General features: G+C 41.4%; 1 protein-coding gene across 1 annotated transcript in view; it reads right to left on the bottom strand.

Annotated features, from left to right (window-relative positions):
• Positions 1-2,975: 2,975 nt before the first annotated feature.
• ATF5 (activating transcription factor 5) overlaps positions 2,976-19,190 on the bottom strand; it is a 20,041-nt gene continuing 3,826 nt past the window's right edge. The window contains exons 2-3 of the mRNA XM_073607215.1: positions 7,052-7,324; positions 2,976-5,260 (exon numbers count right to left, since the gene is read on the bottom strand). Of these exons, the coding sequence (XP_073463316.1) occupies positions 4,497-5,260; positions 7,052-7,229 (942 nt within the window). The 5' untranslated portion in view covers positions 7,230-7,324 and the 3' untranslated portion in view covers positions 2,976-4,496. The remainder of the gene's footprint in view (positions 5,261-7,051; positions 7,325-19,190) is intronic.

Here is a 19,190-nt window from a genome sequence, read left to right on the forward strand (position 1 = left end):
TCCTGTATACTAGATTGGGTCTCGGGTCCTTGTTCCTGTATACTAGATTGGGTCTCGGGTCCTTGTTCCTGTATACTAGATTGGGTCTCGGGTCCTTGTTCCTGTATACTAGATTGGGTCTCGGTCTTTGTTTTCAGATACTAGATTGGGTCTCGGTCTTTGTTTTCAGATACTAGATTGGGTCTCGGTCTTTGTTTTCATGCACTAGATTGGGTCTCGGGTCCTTGTTCCTGAGTGTATACTAGATTGGGTCTCAGTCTTTGTTCTCATATACTAGATTGGGTCTTCTGGTCTTTGTTGCCGTATTCTAGTTTGGGTTTCGGGTCTTTGTTTCCGGCTATTGGGCCTTATGTCTTTTTTTTCTGTCTGTCTTTGTGTCTCATGTCTTAGTTCCTGTACACTATATTAGGTCTTATGGCTTTCCCTTATACTATCCCATATACTCGATTGGGTCCCAGGTCTTTGTTCCTGCAAATTGGGTCTCGTGTCTTTGTTCCTGTAAATTGGGTCCCGTGTCTTTTTTCCTGGAGATTGAGCCTCCTGTCTTTGTTCCTGTAAACTACATTGGGTCTCCAGTCCATGTCCCATAAACTTGATTAACTCTAACAATTTTGTTTGCATATGCTAAATTAGAAAAAGAGTTTGCTTTTAAGCCTAGATAGAGTTGATAAGGTTTGCAACCAATAGTATTATTTTTTTCAAGCTGTCTATGTTGTTGAAAATGAATGTCACCAGGCTAGAATGTGATGGAAAATCCAAAATGTCACCAGAAGGAGATAGGGAATCCCCCAATGGTAAAACCTGTTCTCACAACAGATATGAAATAGGAGGCTTCCCATCACTTTGTGAAGCGTTTCACGTAATTCCTGTTGTGTGTCCAAGACAGTAAGTGAATGGAAAGGACAAGCAGCAAAACCAACCTGATAGAGGTTCTACCTCTAACACCTGAAAGGACCATTCCACCCAACTGTGATGTTTTAGTTCTAGGTTGAGCCTGGTGGCCTGGTGGACTTCGAGGGAGATCTCGTTGATAAAATATCCGCCTTCCTTCCCTTCGATGGTTTTTGGGGTATTCCTACTTTTCCTAATTCATCCTCCTTAACCCTGGATTGGGACCCCTTCATGATGACTGTGGTACATGTGCCTTCCCAGGAACTTGGGTGCGTAGGGGAAACCATAGAACTTATTTATGTTTGGAGACCTCCGAGTTAACAAAAATTGAGTTTTGGATGGACTAACTAACCCCTAAGATGTTAAGAGAACTTGTCAGGTTAGACTTAAGGGTGTCACTGCTCATTTATAATGAATATTTCCTGTTTCGTTACAATAATGCTTGTCCTTGGCTCATTGAGATACCGACAAGGAAAAAAGCAGCGCGGTCCAAATTTCCTGGCTGCATTCAGCGGGTCACCAAGAATTAGGCTGATGGCCAAGCAACAAGGAAGATTAAAAGAACATAGCAGTTGCAGTGGTATAATTCCTTATATATCAAGTTCTTAGTAGGCATCTTTTTGCGGTTTGATTGCTCTGCAGATCACGATGGACATTGTTCCCTGTTGTGCCCCATAGACCATCACAGGATGGATGTAAGCTCCACCCATTCTCCATAGACACATCTCTCCAGGCTATGCTAAGCAGCTCAGCTCAGTTTGGAATTTATTTTCAAATTTGGGGACTCGTGAACGCAACGAATACGAATTTATCTGAAGTTAGGAATTATCCAAAATAACGAATGCCACATCTGAACACATGGAACGGAACAAATGAATAATAAATAATAATAAAACGTTTTTATTATTATTATTCATTATTATTAACTCATTACGTTCCATTCATTTAGATGTGGCATTCGTTATTTCGATAATTCGTAACTTCGGATAAATTCGTATTCGTTACGTTCACCAACAGCCAAATATTTCAGGATTTTCAAGTTTTCGAATTTTCATTCTCATTTTTGAATTTTCGATTTTTAGAATTTTTGGAACTTCCAAATATTCTGAAAAATTTGGAAATTCGAATAATTTGTCAAAATTCGTTAAAAAAACGAATTCAGGACTAAACTAATTGCACTTGTCTATTAAAATGTTCCACTGTGACATTTCAGAAAATTCTATTGGCTGCCATGTGTTGCGAGGCGATAAATTGCCTCACATTGAAAAAAAAAAAAAAAAGTACCTTTTCGCAATGCCATGGTGTGAACTGGCCACATATGAGACTTGCGGTGGGACAGTAATGGAACAGCCACCCAGTGCCAGTCCCACCACACCTGGTGTGAATGGGCCCCTTAGTGCCGACCAACGCTTTTGCTGGAACATAAAGTACAGCAGAACTACTGAAGCAAAGAGATAAAGATTGACTTGTAAGTTGTACTAGTCCATACCAGAAATCAAGTTTGATTGCTCCGACTGGTGAAATCTGTTACGTTTGGTGGCATAGACTGCAAAAGAACCAACTTTTGTGCAACATTTAGTATTTATTAGTGCTCATAATTGCAACATTGTATTTTTATTTTATAGATATAACATAATACCCACATCCCTCTTAATCACACTTAGAATATTTCAACAATAAACATAAAAATTAATCCCTGATAGGTTGCCCAACAAATCCCGCAATCCAAAAAGTTTAATCGACCAGGAAAGCCATATATGCCATCAAGTGGTCAGTCTGAATAACGTCATCGAGGTAGCCGGTCATTGGGCAAATCCTTTTTTTACAAAGTTAGAGGTGAGATAAAATTAAAGGTCTACTGTTTGGTGGCCCATTGTATGCTACCAATGGGCACGTTGGCCCTCAAAAATTATTTTCAAGCTTTTGAGAACAGAACCCAAAATTATTCAATTTAGTGTGAACTTACCATGAAGTCATCTACCACCTTTTAAGGGAAGCCTTTTTGGGGGTTTTGTTACTGCCTATAGCTTACAAAGTGGCTTCCCCACAGTTGGTAAGTTCCTCTTACTCTGGAGACCTTGATGTGTGTCGGTAACCTTGCGTTTCTTTCTTGGCCGTAGAGATGTATTTATCCCTCTATAATTTCCAAATCACTATTCTTTCAATATAAAATGTTAAAGGACACGTTGAGGGTAAAAGGCTTTTCCCAGAGACAGAAATTGGTATACCCTTTTATTTATCCACTCCAAAAAGCTACAACTATTTGGTAAAAACGTAACATAAACACCTCACTACATCACATTCAAAAAGTCAGAGGTCTGCAAAATTATGAATTATTCGCCTTTGCCGGTTTGAAGTGTATTTTTTCTTTTTTTTTTTGTCTTGGTAAAATATCAGTTGGGTCTCTAAAAAGATCTATGTTGGGAAGATTCATGCATAGAAAGTTATATTCTATTACCAATGCTTTGGTAAAGGGGGGCTGCAGTAATTGGCCTGTCCAAGAGTACTGGTGGAACCTTACAACCATGAAACCTCTGGACCAGGAGGGGCATTTGAACCATGAATCTTTTATTTTTTATTTATCAAAAAAGGCACTGGAAGCTTATAAACATGGAACGTCTGCACCAGAAGGGGTATTGAAGCCATGGGACTGTGGAAGCTCTGGACCAGGGGGTGTGGGAACCTTAGAACCTCTGGACCTGAAGGGGTATTGACACCTTAGAACCATAGAAAATCTGGGCCAAGAAAAGCACAGAAAGCTTAGAACTATGCAATCTCTGGACCAGAAGAGGTATTGGAGCCTTAGGACCATGGAACCTCTGGACCGGGGGTGTGTGGGAGCCTTAGAACCATAGAACTTCTGAACCAGAAGGGGCATTGGAACCTTAGAACTATGAAACCTCTGGGCCTAAAAAAGCACAGAAAGCTTATAACCATGCAATCTCTGGACCAGAAGGGTTATTGGAGCCTTAGGACCATGGAACCTCTGGACCAGGGGCTGAAGGAACCTTAGAATCATAGAACCTCTGAACCATAGAACCTCTGGCATTGGAACTTTAGACCCATGGAACCGCTGGGCCAAGAAAGGCCCTGCAAGCTTATAACCATGGACCCTCTGAACCAGAGGGGGTTTTGGAGCCTTAGGTCCGTGGAACCTCTGGACCGGGGGCGGTAGGAACCTTAGAACTTCTGGACCAGAAGGGGTATTGGAACCTTAGAACCATGGAACCTCTTTGCCAAGAAAGGTACTGAAAATGTATAACCTTGGACCCTCTAGACCAGAAGGGATGTTGGAACCTTGGAATCTGGAACCTCTAAACCAGAAGGGGCATTGAAATTTTAGAACCATGGAACTTCTGGACCAGGAAGGGCTTCTAAATCTTGGAAACCATGAGATTTCTGGACCAAGAGAGGCATTGAATGATTAGAACCATGGAACCTGTTGATATCCATGCTTTGCAGCTAGTCTCAGAGTATAAGGCATAGATACAAGTGTTAGATTTTTTTAGGGACCCAAACTAATACCTTACTTTACAATGCTGGATAGTGTGCTCTAGAAAGTGGTCACTAGTCCAAAGTTTATGCTTTTCAGTGTACAAAACTTTCTAATTGTTGCGAAGCCGTTGACTCCTGGCCTTGTAGACCTCAATGAGGAGGTCTTTCACGTACTGGATCTCTCTTTCAATGGAGTCAGACTTTTCTTTCAGCTCCCTGTTTCGGACTTCTAAGCCCTGACATTCTTCATCCAGTGCGTCGTATTCAGCGCGTTTGCGCTGGCGGTAGCGCAGCGCTGCCGTCTTGTTCTGGTCTCTCTTTTTCTGTTTGCGGTCACCTCTTGGTTGGTGTAAGACAGAGGAGCTGGTGCTGGCTGTGGCGGGGCGGTCATAAGGGGTAGGCCTGTTTAGTCGTTTGGTTTGTGCTGGCGGGTCATTGGTGTCGTTGATCACCATAAAATCCTGCTCTTCTTCTCTTGGGAAATCACTTGGAACATCTGTGTATAGATTCATGAGCTCGAGGCATCCCGAATCTAGATTGTTCAGTGCCACGGGGGCAGGTGCTGATATTTCCGTAATGTATGCAGGGAACTCTACTCCTCTCCCACTCAGCTGCTGGTCGGGCGTTGGAAAGAGGAAGTGGACTTCATGAGAAGGAGGTGTGCTTGGAGCTACTTGATCAGGTGGCATTGAAACCCCTGGGGAGAGACTCTCCTCCAGGAAGTAATCTTCCATCTGCTCCAGCTCCTTCTTCAGGAGGGTGGCCATGATTTCCAGGTCTGGGGCAGAAGGCCCTGGCATGGATGGATCCGCCACCATTGGCAGAAAACATGAAAAGTCCACCCTTTCCGTCATCCAATCCGTGAATCCATCCCCTGAAAAGAAAAGAAATGGAGAACTAAATATGTTGCCCGACTAAGAGGAACATTTGACCTGTCTAGCATGGACATCTTATATGCTGGTTGGTACGTGTTTTTTATGGATATTCATAAATACAACACAGTTTTTTGGCCATTATAGAGGTTTTCTGGGTCAAACAATAGAGAACCAAGTTGGGCTGTTTTATAGGACAAGTGAAGGGCACACTAGAGCCTTCTCACAACAGAATGTTTTAGGTCCTATTTCCATTACAGATCCAAAAATAAGGAATTTGTTTATTTTTGGATATTGGGTGGAGCTATGCAGATCATTCCTTTTTGGACAGTTTTCCATCCAGAACCACTGGTTCACAGGACAGATGCAGTCTAATATTATAGATGCAAACTGCGAACATCTGTGTCAAGTTTGTTGGTTACCATCAGTGCAGTGTATGGAAGCCATGGCTTTCATGAGGACCAGTGAAATAAATTATTTTACCGCAGTAGATAAACTTTACAACAAGGTCTAGTGGTAGCGTGAATATATGAAGGCACCTCTATTTATGGGGGCAGTAAAGTCACACATAAGGGTTCCTGTCCGTATGAAAAGGTCTTAAACCAACATTTAAAAAACTTAGAAGACCCTTCCATTTGCTTTTTTTAGCAGTTCAGAGAAACCTGTATGTCTAAACCATTGAATATCTCCTGTGGACTCTAGCTCTGACTTGACCTGTCCTTGCGTCTGACCTGTCCTTTCTCCTGCGCTTCCTTCGGAGCCTCGCAGGCCCCTTTCATCGGGCATGTGAAAGGTCACACGCCTGATGAAGGGGTTCTACGAGGCTCCTAAAATGTTGCTTCTGTTTCAGTGATGTGATCGCTGAATAAAAGCTTTGGACCCACTCTGGAGGTCTGTGGTGTGCTGGTGACATTCGCTTGCTCCGATAACCTTCGGTTCCAGCCGATTGTCGCTACAGCCCCCTCTTAACATCTACAGCTACCTTGCAGCAACGTGTGCGTTGGGAATAGTGTGTTTGAATCGCTTGACTGCCCAACAGCAAGGAACAGGAGAAGAGTGGGCTACAGCTGGCATCCATGGAATCTGGTAGCCGTTTGCATAACAGAGAGCCCCAGTTTTTGGGGTTCCCAATGTTTAACATGCACTTGCTGCATGCTTGCCCAAGGTCTGCGACTCAGAAGTGTTGAAGCCAAGACACAGCCAGGAAATTTGCATTTACAGGAGGTCATAAATGGCAGGCCTATATTTCTTGCATGACTGGTGAGTTTCTATTTTATGGGGACTTGTTGGCTTTAAGGCATCTGTCAAGCCATGTTAAAGGGGAATGCCACCTTCCCTCTGTCTTGACCTGAAGTCCTGCATGCTTGGTAAGGTCAGTGACACTAGGCAGGAAAATGAAGGACGAGGAAGGTAGGTTCCTACTCTGGACTTGTTAGCCTTGGAAGCTCTCTTACAGTTTAAAGTGGACCTGTCCTGTCTGCAAAATAGAGGGTGCTATTGCTGACCCCCCTTTTAGCCAAAAATATGAGCTGCCTGGCTGTTATGCTCATCTTCTTAGTATCCTCGAGTCCTCAGGAAGAGGCCTACAGATGAGGAAAGCCTGAGACAGAAGACCTTATCTGGCCACTGTTTTGGATCAAAAGCCAGAGGATCATCATGAGAACCAGGCAGCCTGCAAAGGTCACAAATGGCCTCCTTGCAGGTTTTCTTTAAGATTTTCCACCACGCATATAGTAGGCAGCTGTACGTTAAAGGGTCCCCCTTGGAGTGGGGTTTAATCTGGAGCACCTTACCTGCCAGGCATCCTCCCTCGGCCCCGTGCACATTCACCCCGTCCTCCATGGGCACTGATAGGTGTTCATAGTGATTTCCATGAGCAGGGATCTTAAGGAGATCTGCCCGCCAGTGCAGAGCGCTAACTGGCACCATGGACATCTCCAGGTCCAGATTCAAAGCCGCCAGGAGAGACATTTTGACCGGGATTATTCAGGTTGAAGCCGGAGAATTGGTCGGAGGCACGATTCCAGCTGTAGTTGGCAGCGGAAGGCGCAGAGCGAGGAAAAGACCTGCCGGGAAAACCAGAGCAGAGTCAACTTAGTTCTCAAATTTGTAATAATTGATACAATAAGGCCCTATGACATTTATGGACCTAAATAATGACCCTACTGGAAGACTCACATCATGTCCAACCTCTGGGCGGTCCAAGAACCAAAAGGCCCAACGTGTGCCGAGAGGGATGAGTCTTGTAAGTTCCCCAGCACCAGCTGGACTTCCATCACTGATAGCTTTAGACATCATTGGGTGTATTATACATTCAGGAAACCATTTATAAATCTGACATTGTCCCAGTCCACATCTTCAAGCAGTTGAACCGTTCCCAATAAAGCCCAAGTTATTCTAGAGGATGTATGCAAAAGCAGGCTGAAACTGGCTAGCTCAATATTAAAGAGACCCTGTCACCAACTCTGCCTTTGAAGGTGTTAAGGGATTGACACTTCAGGAAGAGTCAGATTCCTCCACCTCTTTGCCCTCTTCTCTTCTGGAAGTAGTACGGTGTGTGCTGGTCCAGCTCCTCCACCCTTCACCTACATAACCTCTTAGTAAGATGCCGGAGAAGGGAAGGGGAATACTATAGCATGTCATTCGAGCGATAGCCCTGAGTCTGCTGAGGTCACATCTAAGATGGCGGCACCTAGCAGCAGTCACGGGGCTTTTGGAGATCTACACAATGGATGGTTTTACAGGTAAAATACATGCATGTTGTTTGTATTGTATTCTGTTTGTTGTGGGTTTTATAACGTCATGGACTTGAGGTGTATGCATCCTATTTTAAATGTTTGTGTGTTTTATCACATTACGTGAACTTTATATTTATTTTATGTATTATTTTTTTTATTTACTATTTTTGTTAGTATTATTATTATTCATGTGGACTCTTATTATTTTAAATGTTGTGGGATTTATCAGATCATGTGGGCTTAAATGTTTTTTGTATTATTATTCACATGGATATTTATTATTATAAATGTTGTGGGATTTATCACATTATGTGGGTTTAAAAATATTTTTTTTATTATTATTATTATTATTTACATGGACTTTTATTTTTATTTTTTTAAATGATTTTAAATGTTGTGGATTTATTATGGATATATAATGGATTATTATTATAAATTATGGATATATAATGGATTATATATATGGATATATAATGGATTATTATTATAAATTTTGTGGGCTTAAAAATATTTTATTATTATTATTATTATTTACTTGGACTTTTATTATTTTAAATGATTTTAAATGTTGTGGATTTATCACATCGTGTGGACTTGAATATATTTTAAATTGGTTTTCTTCTTCTTATTATTATTATTATTGACTTTTATCATTATAAATGTTGTGGGATTTATCACATTATGTGGACTTAAATATTTGTTTTATTATTTACTTGGACTTTTATTATTTTTTTAATGATTTTCAATGTTGTGAATTTATTACATTGTGTGGACTTATATTTAAATTGGTTTATTATTCTTATTATTCTTCTTATTATTACTATTATAAATATTGCTTTTTATTATTATAAATGTTGTGGGATTTATCACAGCATGAGGGGTTACATATTTTTTTTATTATTGATTATTATTTATTATTATTCATGTGGACTTTTATTATTTTAAATGTTGTGGGTTTTATCACATCATGTGGACTTGAGGCGTATGTTTCATATTTTGATTTGCATATTTCTGTAAGTGTAGCTGTTGATATGTAGAGCCATTTTTTATCTAGTAGTTTTGTCTCATTAGGGGATTTCCCTTGACTTCCTGTCTCAGAGACAGAACAGGAAGTAAGAGGAAATCTCTCCAATGCAAGAGCAGCTCCGCTGTCAGATAGCGGTTACTGGAGCAGGTGTCCCCACTGGGAGATTTCTACTCTCTTCCTATTTGTGACAACTCAAGAGTTTTTGATTTCCTATTACTTTCTGTTAACAGGACCAACAGAGGGAGCAACTGTCCCGGTGGGGCACAGACAGCTCTTCCAAGGTTGGCTTTTTTCTCCAGAAGGGACTGGGTGTGAAAGAAGGTAAGTGCCAAAGAATAATGTATGCATCCCAGATTAAATTTTTTTTAGATGTTTCTAAAATAAGAAATCCAACACGTTTCACGGTTCAAAGGGCCTGGCTTCATCAGTGATGTAAAAAAAATGAGGGATCCTGAAGGGGAAATTATATGATTGGTTTGAATTTCAGTTCATCTTAACCAGCATCTGGAGGAATCACACTAATTGCCCCTCAGGGTCCCAAAAATTTTATCAGTCCAGTACCAGACCTGATGAAGCCCCCCCCCCCGAAACGTGTTGTTTTTTATGATCTAAGAGTCTAAAAATAGTGAAGTCTGGACTTTAATACATAGAAGGAAATCTCTAGAGGAGTGATGGATTGTGGGATAGTAAAAGCCTAAAAAGGTAATTGAAATAAAAATCTAAACAGCGATATTCTATAAACAGAATGTAATAAATTAAATATATATTAAAATAAAAAAAATCTAATGTCAATTAAATATAGAATCTAAAATAATAAATGAAACATGATATAAAAATAAAATATATAATAAAATACAATATATAATAAATTAAATATTAAATAAAATAAATAATAATAATTAAATAAAATAAAAAAAAGTAAAATAAATTAAATATTAAATAAAATATTATAATAAATTAAATATATAATACATATACTAAATTAAATATTATATATTAAATAAAATAATAAAAATAGTGAAAAGATACAATGTGTATTCTATCTGTTATAAATACATCGAAGCATCTACAGTATATGTTGCAGTTCTGTGAACACTTCCTTTAGGGAAGACTTGTGCTGACCTAAGGCAAAATCCTGAGCGGCCATCTGTGTTTGTCCTTTCCTAGCTACGGGACGGGAAGATGAGACGCCGCAGTTCTAGGAAAACGTCTAAGTTTATCCGCCCCGGTTATTAAGTAACAAGTTCAATGCTAAAGCCGCTCTCAGCGCCCAAGCCTGCGCCGCAGTTCGAGGAATCGGCTGAGGGCATGGGGGGAGGGGGGGTTGAGGAATGCTGGAATGCGTTATTTATAGCCCTGCCAGCAGGTGGCGCTGAGGGGTAATCCCAATAAGCTTTCTTTTTTTTAGTTTAGCATTGCATGGGGGGGTTAGAACCCCTGCCAGGTATTGTTATTCCTGTCTGTGTCCCTGCTGGGAAAATCCACCCTCTTTTTTTTCCTCCTGGTCGGGCAGAAAGTGATGGGGAAATCCCAAATTTTTCCAGTTGTTACCATAACAGGCGTAGAGGGGGGGGGGGGGATCTTTTAAAAGGGGACACCTGTTTTGTTGACAGCTACCTAAGAGAGGAGTTGCCTTCCTTGAGAGATTGCCTCTTCCTGTTGTGTCACCAGGACAGGAAGTGAAGGCCAATTCCCCCCTCCCCCCCGATAAGGGGGTGTAACCCTTTTCTAGGGCAACTAAAAACAATAGGAGAAACATGATGGCAGAAAAAAGACAGAGTAGTCCATTGAGATGCCCATTTTTTGGGGGAGGCGGGGTTTCGTTTTTTATAGGGGAGTTGTTTTTTTATGGGGGGGGGGTTGTTTTTTTTTTTTTATGGGGAGGTTCAGCATATTTGAAGGCATTTACTGTTGACTGTTAGTGTTGGAGTTGCTGGGACTGTAAAAAAAAAAAGAATTCGGGAGCCTCGTGCACTTGGATCTGCTCCCAGCGCCGAGGTGCGAGGCACAAAGTACCCCTTTACCTCGGATTTGTCGACCAGATAAAAAACTGAAAAGCTCCTTCGGTTCCTTTCTCCTAAGCATGGCCAATGGATGGTTTAGCTCCTCCTACAAGTGTCTGTAGGGACTTCTTTTTACTGTCAGAAAAACAACGCTAAATTAAACCCTGGAGGAGGGGGGGGGAGGGGCGGGCATCTGCGGATAACCCAGATACACCCTCCTCCGCTGCCTCTGCTATCTGTTTATTATGTAAACTCCCTAAAATGACCCCAAATAGTCCATTTTGTGACTTTGGGTTTGTCGGATTCTTTAAAAAGAACTTGGTCAGTGCAAGGCTTCTTCTGTTACCTCTTTGTGGACTACAAGTCCCAGAATACCCAGCCAATCCTCTTCTGCCTGTCTCTCTAGTGGAAGTCCCAGCAGGTCCTATTTGCATCTTTTTTTTTATAATCCCTCGAGGTCCTGTGGAACTACATGTCTCAGCCTGCCCTTTACACCTACAAGTTCAGACACATCCTGCCACCGTTGGGGCCCATTATTCGTTGGGGGGGCAACAAGAACAAGTCCCAGCAGATGTTGGGCTGTCACCGGTAATTATACCGAAACAGGTCACCGCTCATGGAGCTCCGATCTACACGCTACCTGACTCGGCATTGCCACGCCATTGCTTTCTGTAGATGTTACATTATGGTGCTATATAAATCCCGAATAATAATAATCATCATCATAGGAAATATATAATAACAATGTATTACAAAAAAGAAACAATAAAACTAACATGGAAATAATAGGACAAAAATATCCCATTAGAAGAAAAGAAGAGGTCATAAATAAAATGATCTACATCCTCCCTACTTCATTCCTGCTGATAAGATAGATAGATAGATAGATAGATAGATAGATAGATAGATATACACATCACACACACTGCCTTAAAAAAGTATTCATACCCCATGAAATTTTCCACATTTTGTCATGTTACAACCAAATACGTAAATGTATTTTATTGGGATTTTATGTGATAGACCAACACAAAGTGGCTCATAATTGTGAAGTGGAAGGAAAATGATAAATGATACAAATAAATATGTGAAAAGTGTGGGGGGGCATTTGCATTCAGCCCCCTTTACTCTGATACCCCTAACTAATATCTAGTGGAACCAATTGCCTTCAGAAGTCACCTAATTAGTAAATAGAGTCCACCTGTGTGTAATTTAATCTCAGTATAAATACAGCTGTTCTGTGAAGCCCTCAGAGGTTTGTTAGAGAACCTTAGTGAACAAACAGCATCATGAAGGCCAAGGAACACACCAGACAGGTCAGGGATAAAGTGGAGAAGTATAAAGCAGGGTTAGGTATAAAAAAAAATCTCCCAAGCTTTGAACATCTCACGGAGCTCTGTTCAATCCATCATCCGAAAATGGAAAGAGTATGGCACAACTGCAAACCTACCAAGACATGGCCGTCCACCTAAACTGACCGGCCGGGCAAGGAGAACATTCATCAGAGAAGAGCCAAGAGGTCCATGGTAACTCTGGAGGAGCTGCAGAGATCCACAGCTCAGGTGGGAGAATCTGTCCACAGGACAACTATTAGTCGTGTTCTCCACAAATCTGCCCTTTATGGAAGAGTGACAAGAAGAAAGACATTGGTGAAAGAAAGTCATAAGAAGTCCTGTTTGTAGTTTGTGAGAAGCCATGTGGAGGACACAGCAAACATGTGGAAGAAGGTGATCTGGTCAGAGGAGACCAAAATTCAACCTTTTGGTCTAAAAGCAAAATGCTATGTGTGGGGGAAAACTAACACTGCACATCACCCTGAACACACCATCCCCACCGTGAAACATGGTGGTGGCAGCATCATGTGGTGGGGATGCTTTTCTTCAGCAGGGACAGGGAAGCTGGTCAGAGTTGATGAGAAGATGGATGGAGACAATACAGGACAATCTTAGAAGAAAACCTGTTGGAGTCTACAAAAGACTTGAGACTGGGGCGGAGGTTCACCTTCCAGCAGGACAACGACCCGAAACATCCAGCCAGAGCTACAATGGAATGGTTTAAATCAAAGCATATTCATGTGTTAGAATGGCCCAGTCACAGTCCAGACCTAAATCACATTGAGAATCTGTGGCAAGACTTGAAAATTGCTGTTCACAGACGCTTTCCATCCAATCTGACAGAGCTTGAGATATTTTACAAAGAAGAATGGGGAAGAATGTCCTCTCTAGATGTGCAAAGCTGGTGGAGACATCCCCAAAAAGACTTGCAGCTGTAATTGCAGAGAAAGGGGGTTCTACAAAGTATTGACTCCGGGGGGCGCCATACAAATGTACCCCCCACACTTTTCATATATTTATTTGTATCATTTATCATTTTCCTTCACAATTATGTTGCACTTTGTGTTGGTCTATCACATAAAATCCCAATAAAATACATTCACGTTTTTGGTTGTAACATGACAAAATGTGGAAAATTTCAAGGGGTATGAATATTTTTTTCAAGGCAGCGTGTGTTTGTGTATATGTGTGTGTGTGTGTGTATATATATATATATATATTATTATTATATTTCCTGATATCATGTACATATTATATTACACCCTTCTATATTATTTACACATAATAAAAAAATAAATATAACTAATATGTAAAAAATGCTAAGTAAAAACACCCATAGAAAAATATGATGAATGATTTATCAGTAGCTCCCCCAATTAGGTATTTACAAACTATTTGCTTTTTTGTAGATTTTACTTTATAACATCGTAACAGAATAAAAAAAAAAACAAAAAAAAAAACCTATCACTAAAATATTAAAAGAAAAAAAAAGAGCATAAATGAAAAATGCCAATGAGAAAGGTCATAAAGTAACGATGAACAGCCTCCCGAGTTATTTTATTTATAAACTATTTTTGTTGATTTCTGTACTTACTACAGAAAAAAAAATACAATATAACTAAAATGTAAAAAATAGAAAATAAAAAATAGGTCATGAAGTAATAATCAACAGCTCTCGGTTAGTAGTTTTTACAAATTATTTGTGTTCCTTCTTTAAATATTATAGTATAACATAGTAACAAAAATAGGAAACAGTAACTAAAACTAGTAAATACAGTAAGATAAAAATATTAAATAAAAAAGGCCAATGGAAAAGGTCATACAATAATAATCAACAGCTCCCGGTTAGTTTTTTTTTTTTATGTCAATGCATTTTGTTCTTTCTGTAGATCTTCTACTATAACATAAAAATAAGAAATAGTACCCAAAAAGTAAAAAAAAAAAAAAAAAAACTGGCAAATAAAAAAAATAAAATAATGAAATGACATAAAAAGGTAACTGGAAAAAAATTCCAAATCATCAGACAACCCCCCCCCCCCCCCCCCGGTTTAATTCTTTTACAAACTATTGCTGTTGGTTATTGTAGATATTACATTATATAATAGTAACAAAAAAGGAAACAGAACACTAAATGAAAACTAAACTAACTAAATAACTAAACTAAAAATGTAAAAACAGTAAATTAACACAAAAAATTGATTGCTACAAAAACAGGGAACGATGGGTAAAGAACAGCAATCCCAAAGAGCAGTTTGTCCAAGGCTGGCCATACACTATACAATCCGATTGTACAATCTTCTTTAGGATTCACCAATACTATGCAATCTGAGGACAAACCTAAACAATCCATTCTAATAGTATCCCATCAGGCAGGGTTTTGCATTACATGACTGATGGTAGATTTAAAGGAGATTGTACAATCAGATTGTATGGTATATGGTGAGCTTAGAGTTATGGATTTCATCTTCGCACTGATTACATTTTAGGAAAACGTGATAAGAAGCCCCACGGGGGGCATGTCCCCCCCCTGCCCCCCCCCCGTGCCCTGTACAGTGGTACTCACTCCATGTTGGCAGATGCCAGCTTGTCTCTCATGCGGGAGGAACTCTACACAGCCATGATGAGGATGAAGATGAAGAAGAGATAACGTGTGACTGCCCTAGGATCAGGCTGCATACTGCAATATCCAGAGGTGACATCACCCCTGACAGCCCCGCCCACCATTAACCCTCTCCCTGTACCAATCGTATGCCATTGCTGAAATTCCCCGCCTGGTCACATTCCCCGGCCTGCCATTGGCCGGCTCTGTAATACCTCTGATCTCACTGATGTCTTGTGATCAGCATTTGGGAATTTTTGTTTTCTTGTTGTATTTTACAAAGGGAAATTCCTGACGGGCTGAGATGATGTGTTTAAATGCAAAAAAAAAAGAAAAAAAAAAAAAAAAAAAAAAAGGAAATTTTATCCTTTTTTTTTTTTTAAACTAAATTGGAGTGAAGAAAAAAGAAGAAAAAAAAAATCAAGAAGGAAAATAGCATTTTTCTTTTTTTCTGGTTTTAGAATATATATTTATTTTATTTTTATTTATATATATATATATATATATAATTATTATTCTATTTGCGTGTGTGTATATATATATATATATATAATTATTATTCTATTTGCGTATATATATATATATATATATATATATATATATATATATATATATATATATATATATATATATATATATATATATATATATATATATATATATATTGCTCATTTTGTATAAAATTGATGCTCTTTGTCATTCTCATCACTTTGTGTATTATTTGTGGAATTAGACATTTTATCTCCCAGAATGCTGCCCCCTGGTGGGCACCTTTTTTTAGACCTTTTTTTTTTTTTGTTTTTTGCTCCAGCAGGTGAAATATTTGCAGACTTCTTAGGCAACGACATTTCTTTTTATTGTGTATTTGAGGTGTTTGTCAGTTCCTGGAACTCTCGGCATTCCTGGGTGGAAAAACAAAAGCAGGCGTCACGCTCTGCGCTCAGGCGTGCGATCGGCCGGGGGTTGTGCAATGTGAAGGTCGAGCAGACTTTGCTCTGTCCAGACTTGTTACATTTCCATTTTTTTTTACAGGAACAGTTTGTACTTTTTTTTTTTTTTTTTTTTTTTTGGGGAAGGCTGCCATCTTTGAAAGCGAGGGCTGAGCTACATATGAGGGGGGGGGGTCATTTTGTGCTGCGGTGAGGTTCAGGCACTCGCTGGCCATCACCCCGTCATCTTAGGGGTGCAGGGGACCTTCTACATGACCACAGCTCCCAACTGTCCCTGATTTCGAGGGACTGTCCCTGATTTGGAGTGATGTCTCTCTGTCCCTCATTCCTCCTCATTTGTCCCTCATTTTGTTCTGATCTATAGAGATGTATATAAAAAAAAAGAACTTTTTAGCTAGTGTTTTCCAGCACTAAACCTTTCATCTAATTTCTAAATTGCTGCATTTGTAAATTCCAAAAGCCAATATAAAGGAATAGTAGTGGTAAAAAAAGAAAAAAAAAAAAAGCACTTGTGGGTTTAACCAATCTTGTTTTTTTGTACAATTCTCCTTTAAGGAGGGCGTGGCCAGGGGTGTGTCCTATGCCTGCATACATTTGCTGATAGGTGTCCCTCATTCCTATCTCAAAAAGTTGGGAGGTGTGGGTGACCGCTAGAGATCGATCGCTGATAGAAAATCAACCCTACAGATTTGGTTCATGTCCTATTCAGGACACTGTCTGCATGGAGTTTGCATGTTCTCCTCTGGACTGGATGTGTTTAGGGCAGCATAGTGTCTTAGTGGGGCCTGGTATTTACTCCCATTCAGGACATTGTCTGCATGTATTTGCATGTTCTCCCTGTGCCTGCATGGGTTTCCTCTGGTTTAGCTATGATTAGATCAGCTGAGTAGCTTAGTGGTGCCTGGGTTCAAGTCCCATTCAGGACACTGTCTGCATGTAGTTTGCATGGGTTTGCTCTGGATTGAACATGGTTATGCAGCACAGTGGCTTAGTGGTGGATTGCAGCGCCGGGGTCCTTGGTTTAACTACCTGTCAAGACATTATCTGCATGGAGTTTGCATGTTCTCCCTGGGCTGGCGTGCGTTTCCACTGGTTACTCTGGTCTCCTCCCACACTCCAAAGGCAATGCTGGTGGTGCCTTGCAGCACTGGGGTCTTTTGGATCATGTCCCATTCCCTTCCCGTCTGCATGGAGTTTGCATGTTCTGCCTGTGCTTGCATGGTTTTTCTCTGGTTTAGTAATGTGCCTGGTTTCAAGTCCCATTCAGGACACTGTCTGCATGGAGTTTGCATGGGTTTCCTCTGGATTGGACATGGTTATGGCAGCACAGTGGCTTAGTGGTGGATTGCAGAACCGGGGTCCTTGGATCACGTCCCATTCAGGACACTGTCTGTTCTTCCATTGGGTTCCCTCTGGATTGGACATTGTTATGGCAGCACAGAAGCTTAGAGGTACCTTGCAGCACTGGGGTCTTTGGTTCATGTCCCATTCAGGACACTGTCTGCATGGAGTTTGCATGTTCTCCCTGTGCCTGCGTGGGTTTCCTCTGGATTGGACATGCTTAGGGAAGCAGAGGGGCTCCCTGGGTTCTAGGACCCAGTCAGGACATTATCTGCATGGAGTTTGCATGTGTTTCCTCTGGATTGGACATGGTTATGGCAGCACAGTAGCTTAGTGGTGGATTGCTCAGCACCGGGGTCCCTTGGGTTCAACTCCCAGTCAAGACATTATCTGCATGGAGTTTGCATGTTCTCCCTGGGCTGGTGTGTGTTTCCATTGGTTACTCTGGTTTCCTCCCACACTGCAAAGGCATGCTGGTGGCGCCTTGCAGCACTGGAGAGTCTTTGGGATCACGTCCCATTGTTCTTGCATGGGTTCCCTCTGGATTGGACATGTTTAGGGAAGCAGAGGGGCTAAGTGGAGCCTGGGTTCAAGTCCCATTCAGGGCATTATCTGCATGGAGTTTGCATGGGTTTCCTCTGGATTGGACATTGTTATGGCAGCACAGTAGGCTTAGTGGTGCCTTGCAGCACTGGGGTCTTTGGTTCATGTCCCATTCAGGACACTGTCTGCATGGAGTTTGCATGTTCTCCCTGTGCCTGCATGGGTTTCCTCCCTTAGAGCAGCTGGGTAGCTTAGTGGTCCCTGGGTTCTAGACTCAGGGACACTGTCTGCATGGAGTTTGCATGTTCTCCCTGTGCCTGCGTGGGTTCCCTCTGGAGTTGGACATGCTTAGGGAAGCAGAGGGGCTCCCTGGGTTCTAGACCCAGTCAGGACATTATTCTGCATGGAGTCTGCATGGGTTTCCTCTGGATTGCACATGGTTATGGCAGCACAGTGGTTCTCCCTGGGCTGGGGTGTGTTTCTATTGGTTACTCTGGTCTCCTCCCACACTCCAAAGGCATGCCGATAGGTTAAACGGGCCCCTGTCCAAATCCGGCGTTGTTTGGTATGCTACTGAGCGCGCTCCAAGATGGCCGCCTCCCCTTTATTGGCCCCCCCCCAACTGTAGTAAGCTTTTGTGGAGAAGTGCAATATAGAAATATAAATGAGATCATTGTGCAAGAACGCAAGACGAAGAATGGCTATGACCCGGCGCTTGTGTGCCCTCGTAGGCTTTCCGTCTTATGCGACCCGTTTTGCGTTCGATCGTCGCGAGCGATTTTAGTAACGTGATTGAACGACTTTTAAGGGCCGTAGTTCACACTTGTGCGATTGACCCGATTCGCACCGCATTGCTGTGCAGATCACATGTAATGCGAATTCAGCCAAACAAACTGTACGGCTGGAAATCGCATCGCATTCCCACCAAAATGTGCAGGACCCTTTTTTTTTATTTTGGTCCGCACTTGAATCGAATCACACCCAATGCAATCCGATTCCTGCACCATTTTACAATCCGCACTGCGATCTGCGAATCGATCTGGGGGGCGTCATTAACTTTGGATTGGCAACCCCCCAGCGGTTCGCAGGTGTCGCTGTGCGATGCGGAGAACCGCCACTGAACCGCAAAAGTGTGAACCGGGACCTAAATGTCCGACGTACACAGGCGATTGTACTTTTGTTTTTTGTCCCTTCGTCGTAACCTGTTTGTAGTGTTTTGCGTTCGCTGTACATATTGATCGCGCTGCTCCCCCCCCCTCCTCCCCGAGGGATCGACCCAAGTCAGAAAAACAAGTGTAAATTAAACCCCTGGGATGTACCATGCAGATGGCGGCGGAGGGGGGGGAGGGGGGAGTTATACCCGCAGCTGATTTTACAACACGAGAACAGATTTCTTT

Source organism: Aquarana catesbeiana, linkage group LG12 (assembly GCF_042186555.1).
Source record: "Aquarana catesbeiana isolate 2022-GZ linkage group LG12, ASM4218655v1, whole genome shotgun sequence".
Classification (NCBI taxonomy): Eukaryota; Metazoa; Chordata; class Amphibia; order Anura; family Ranidae; genus Aquarana; species Aquarana catesbeiana.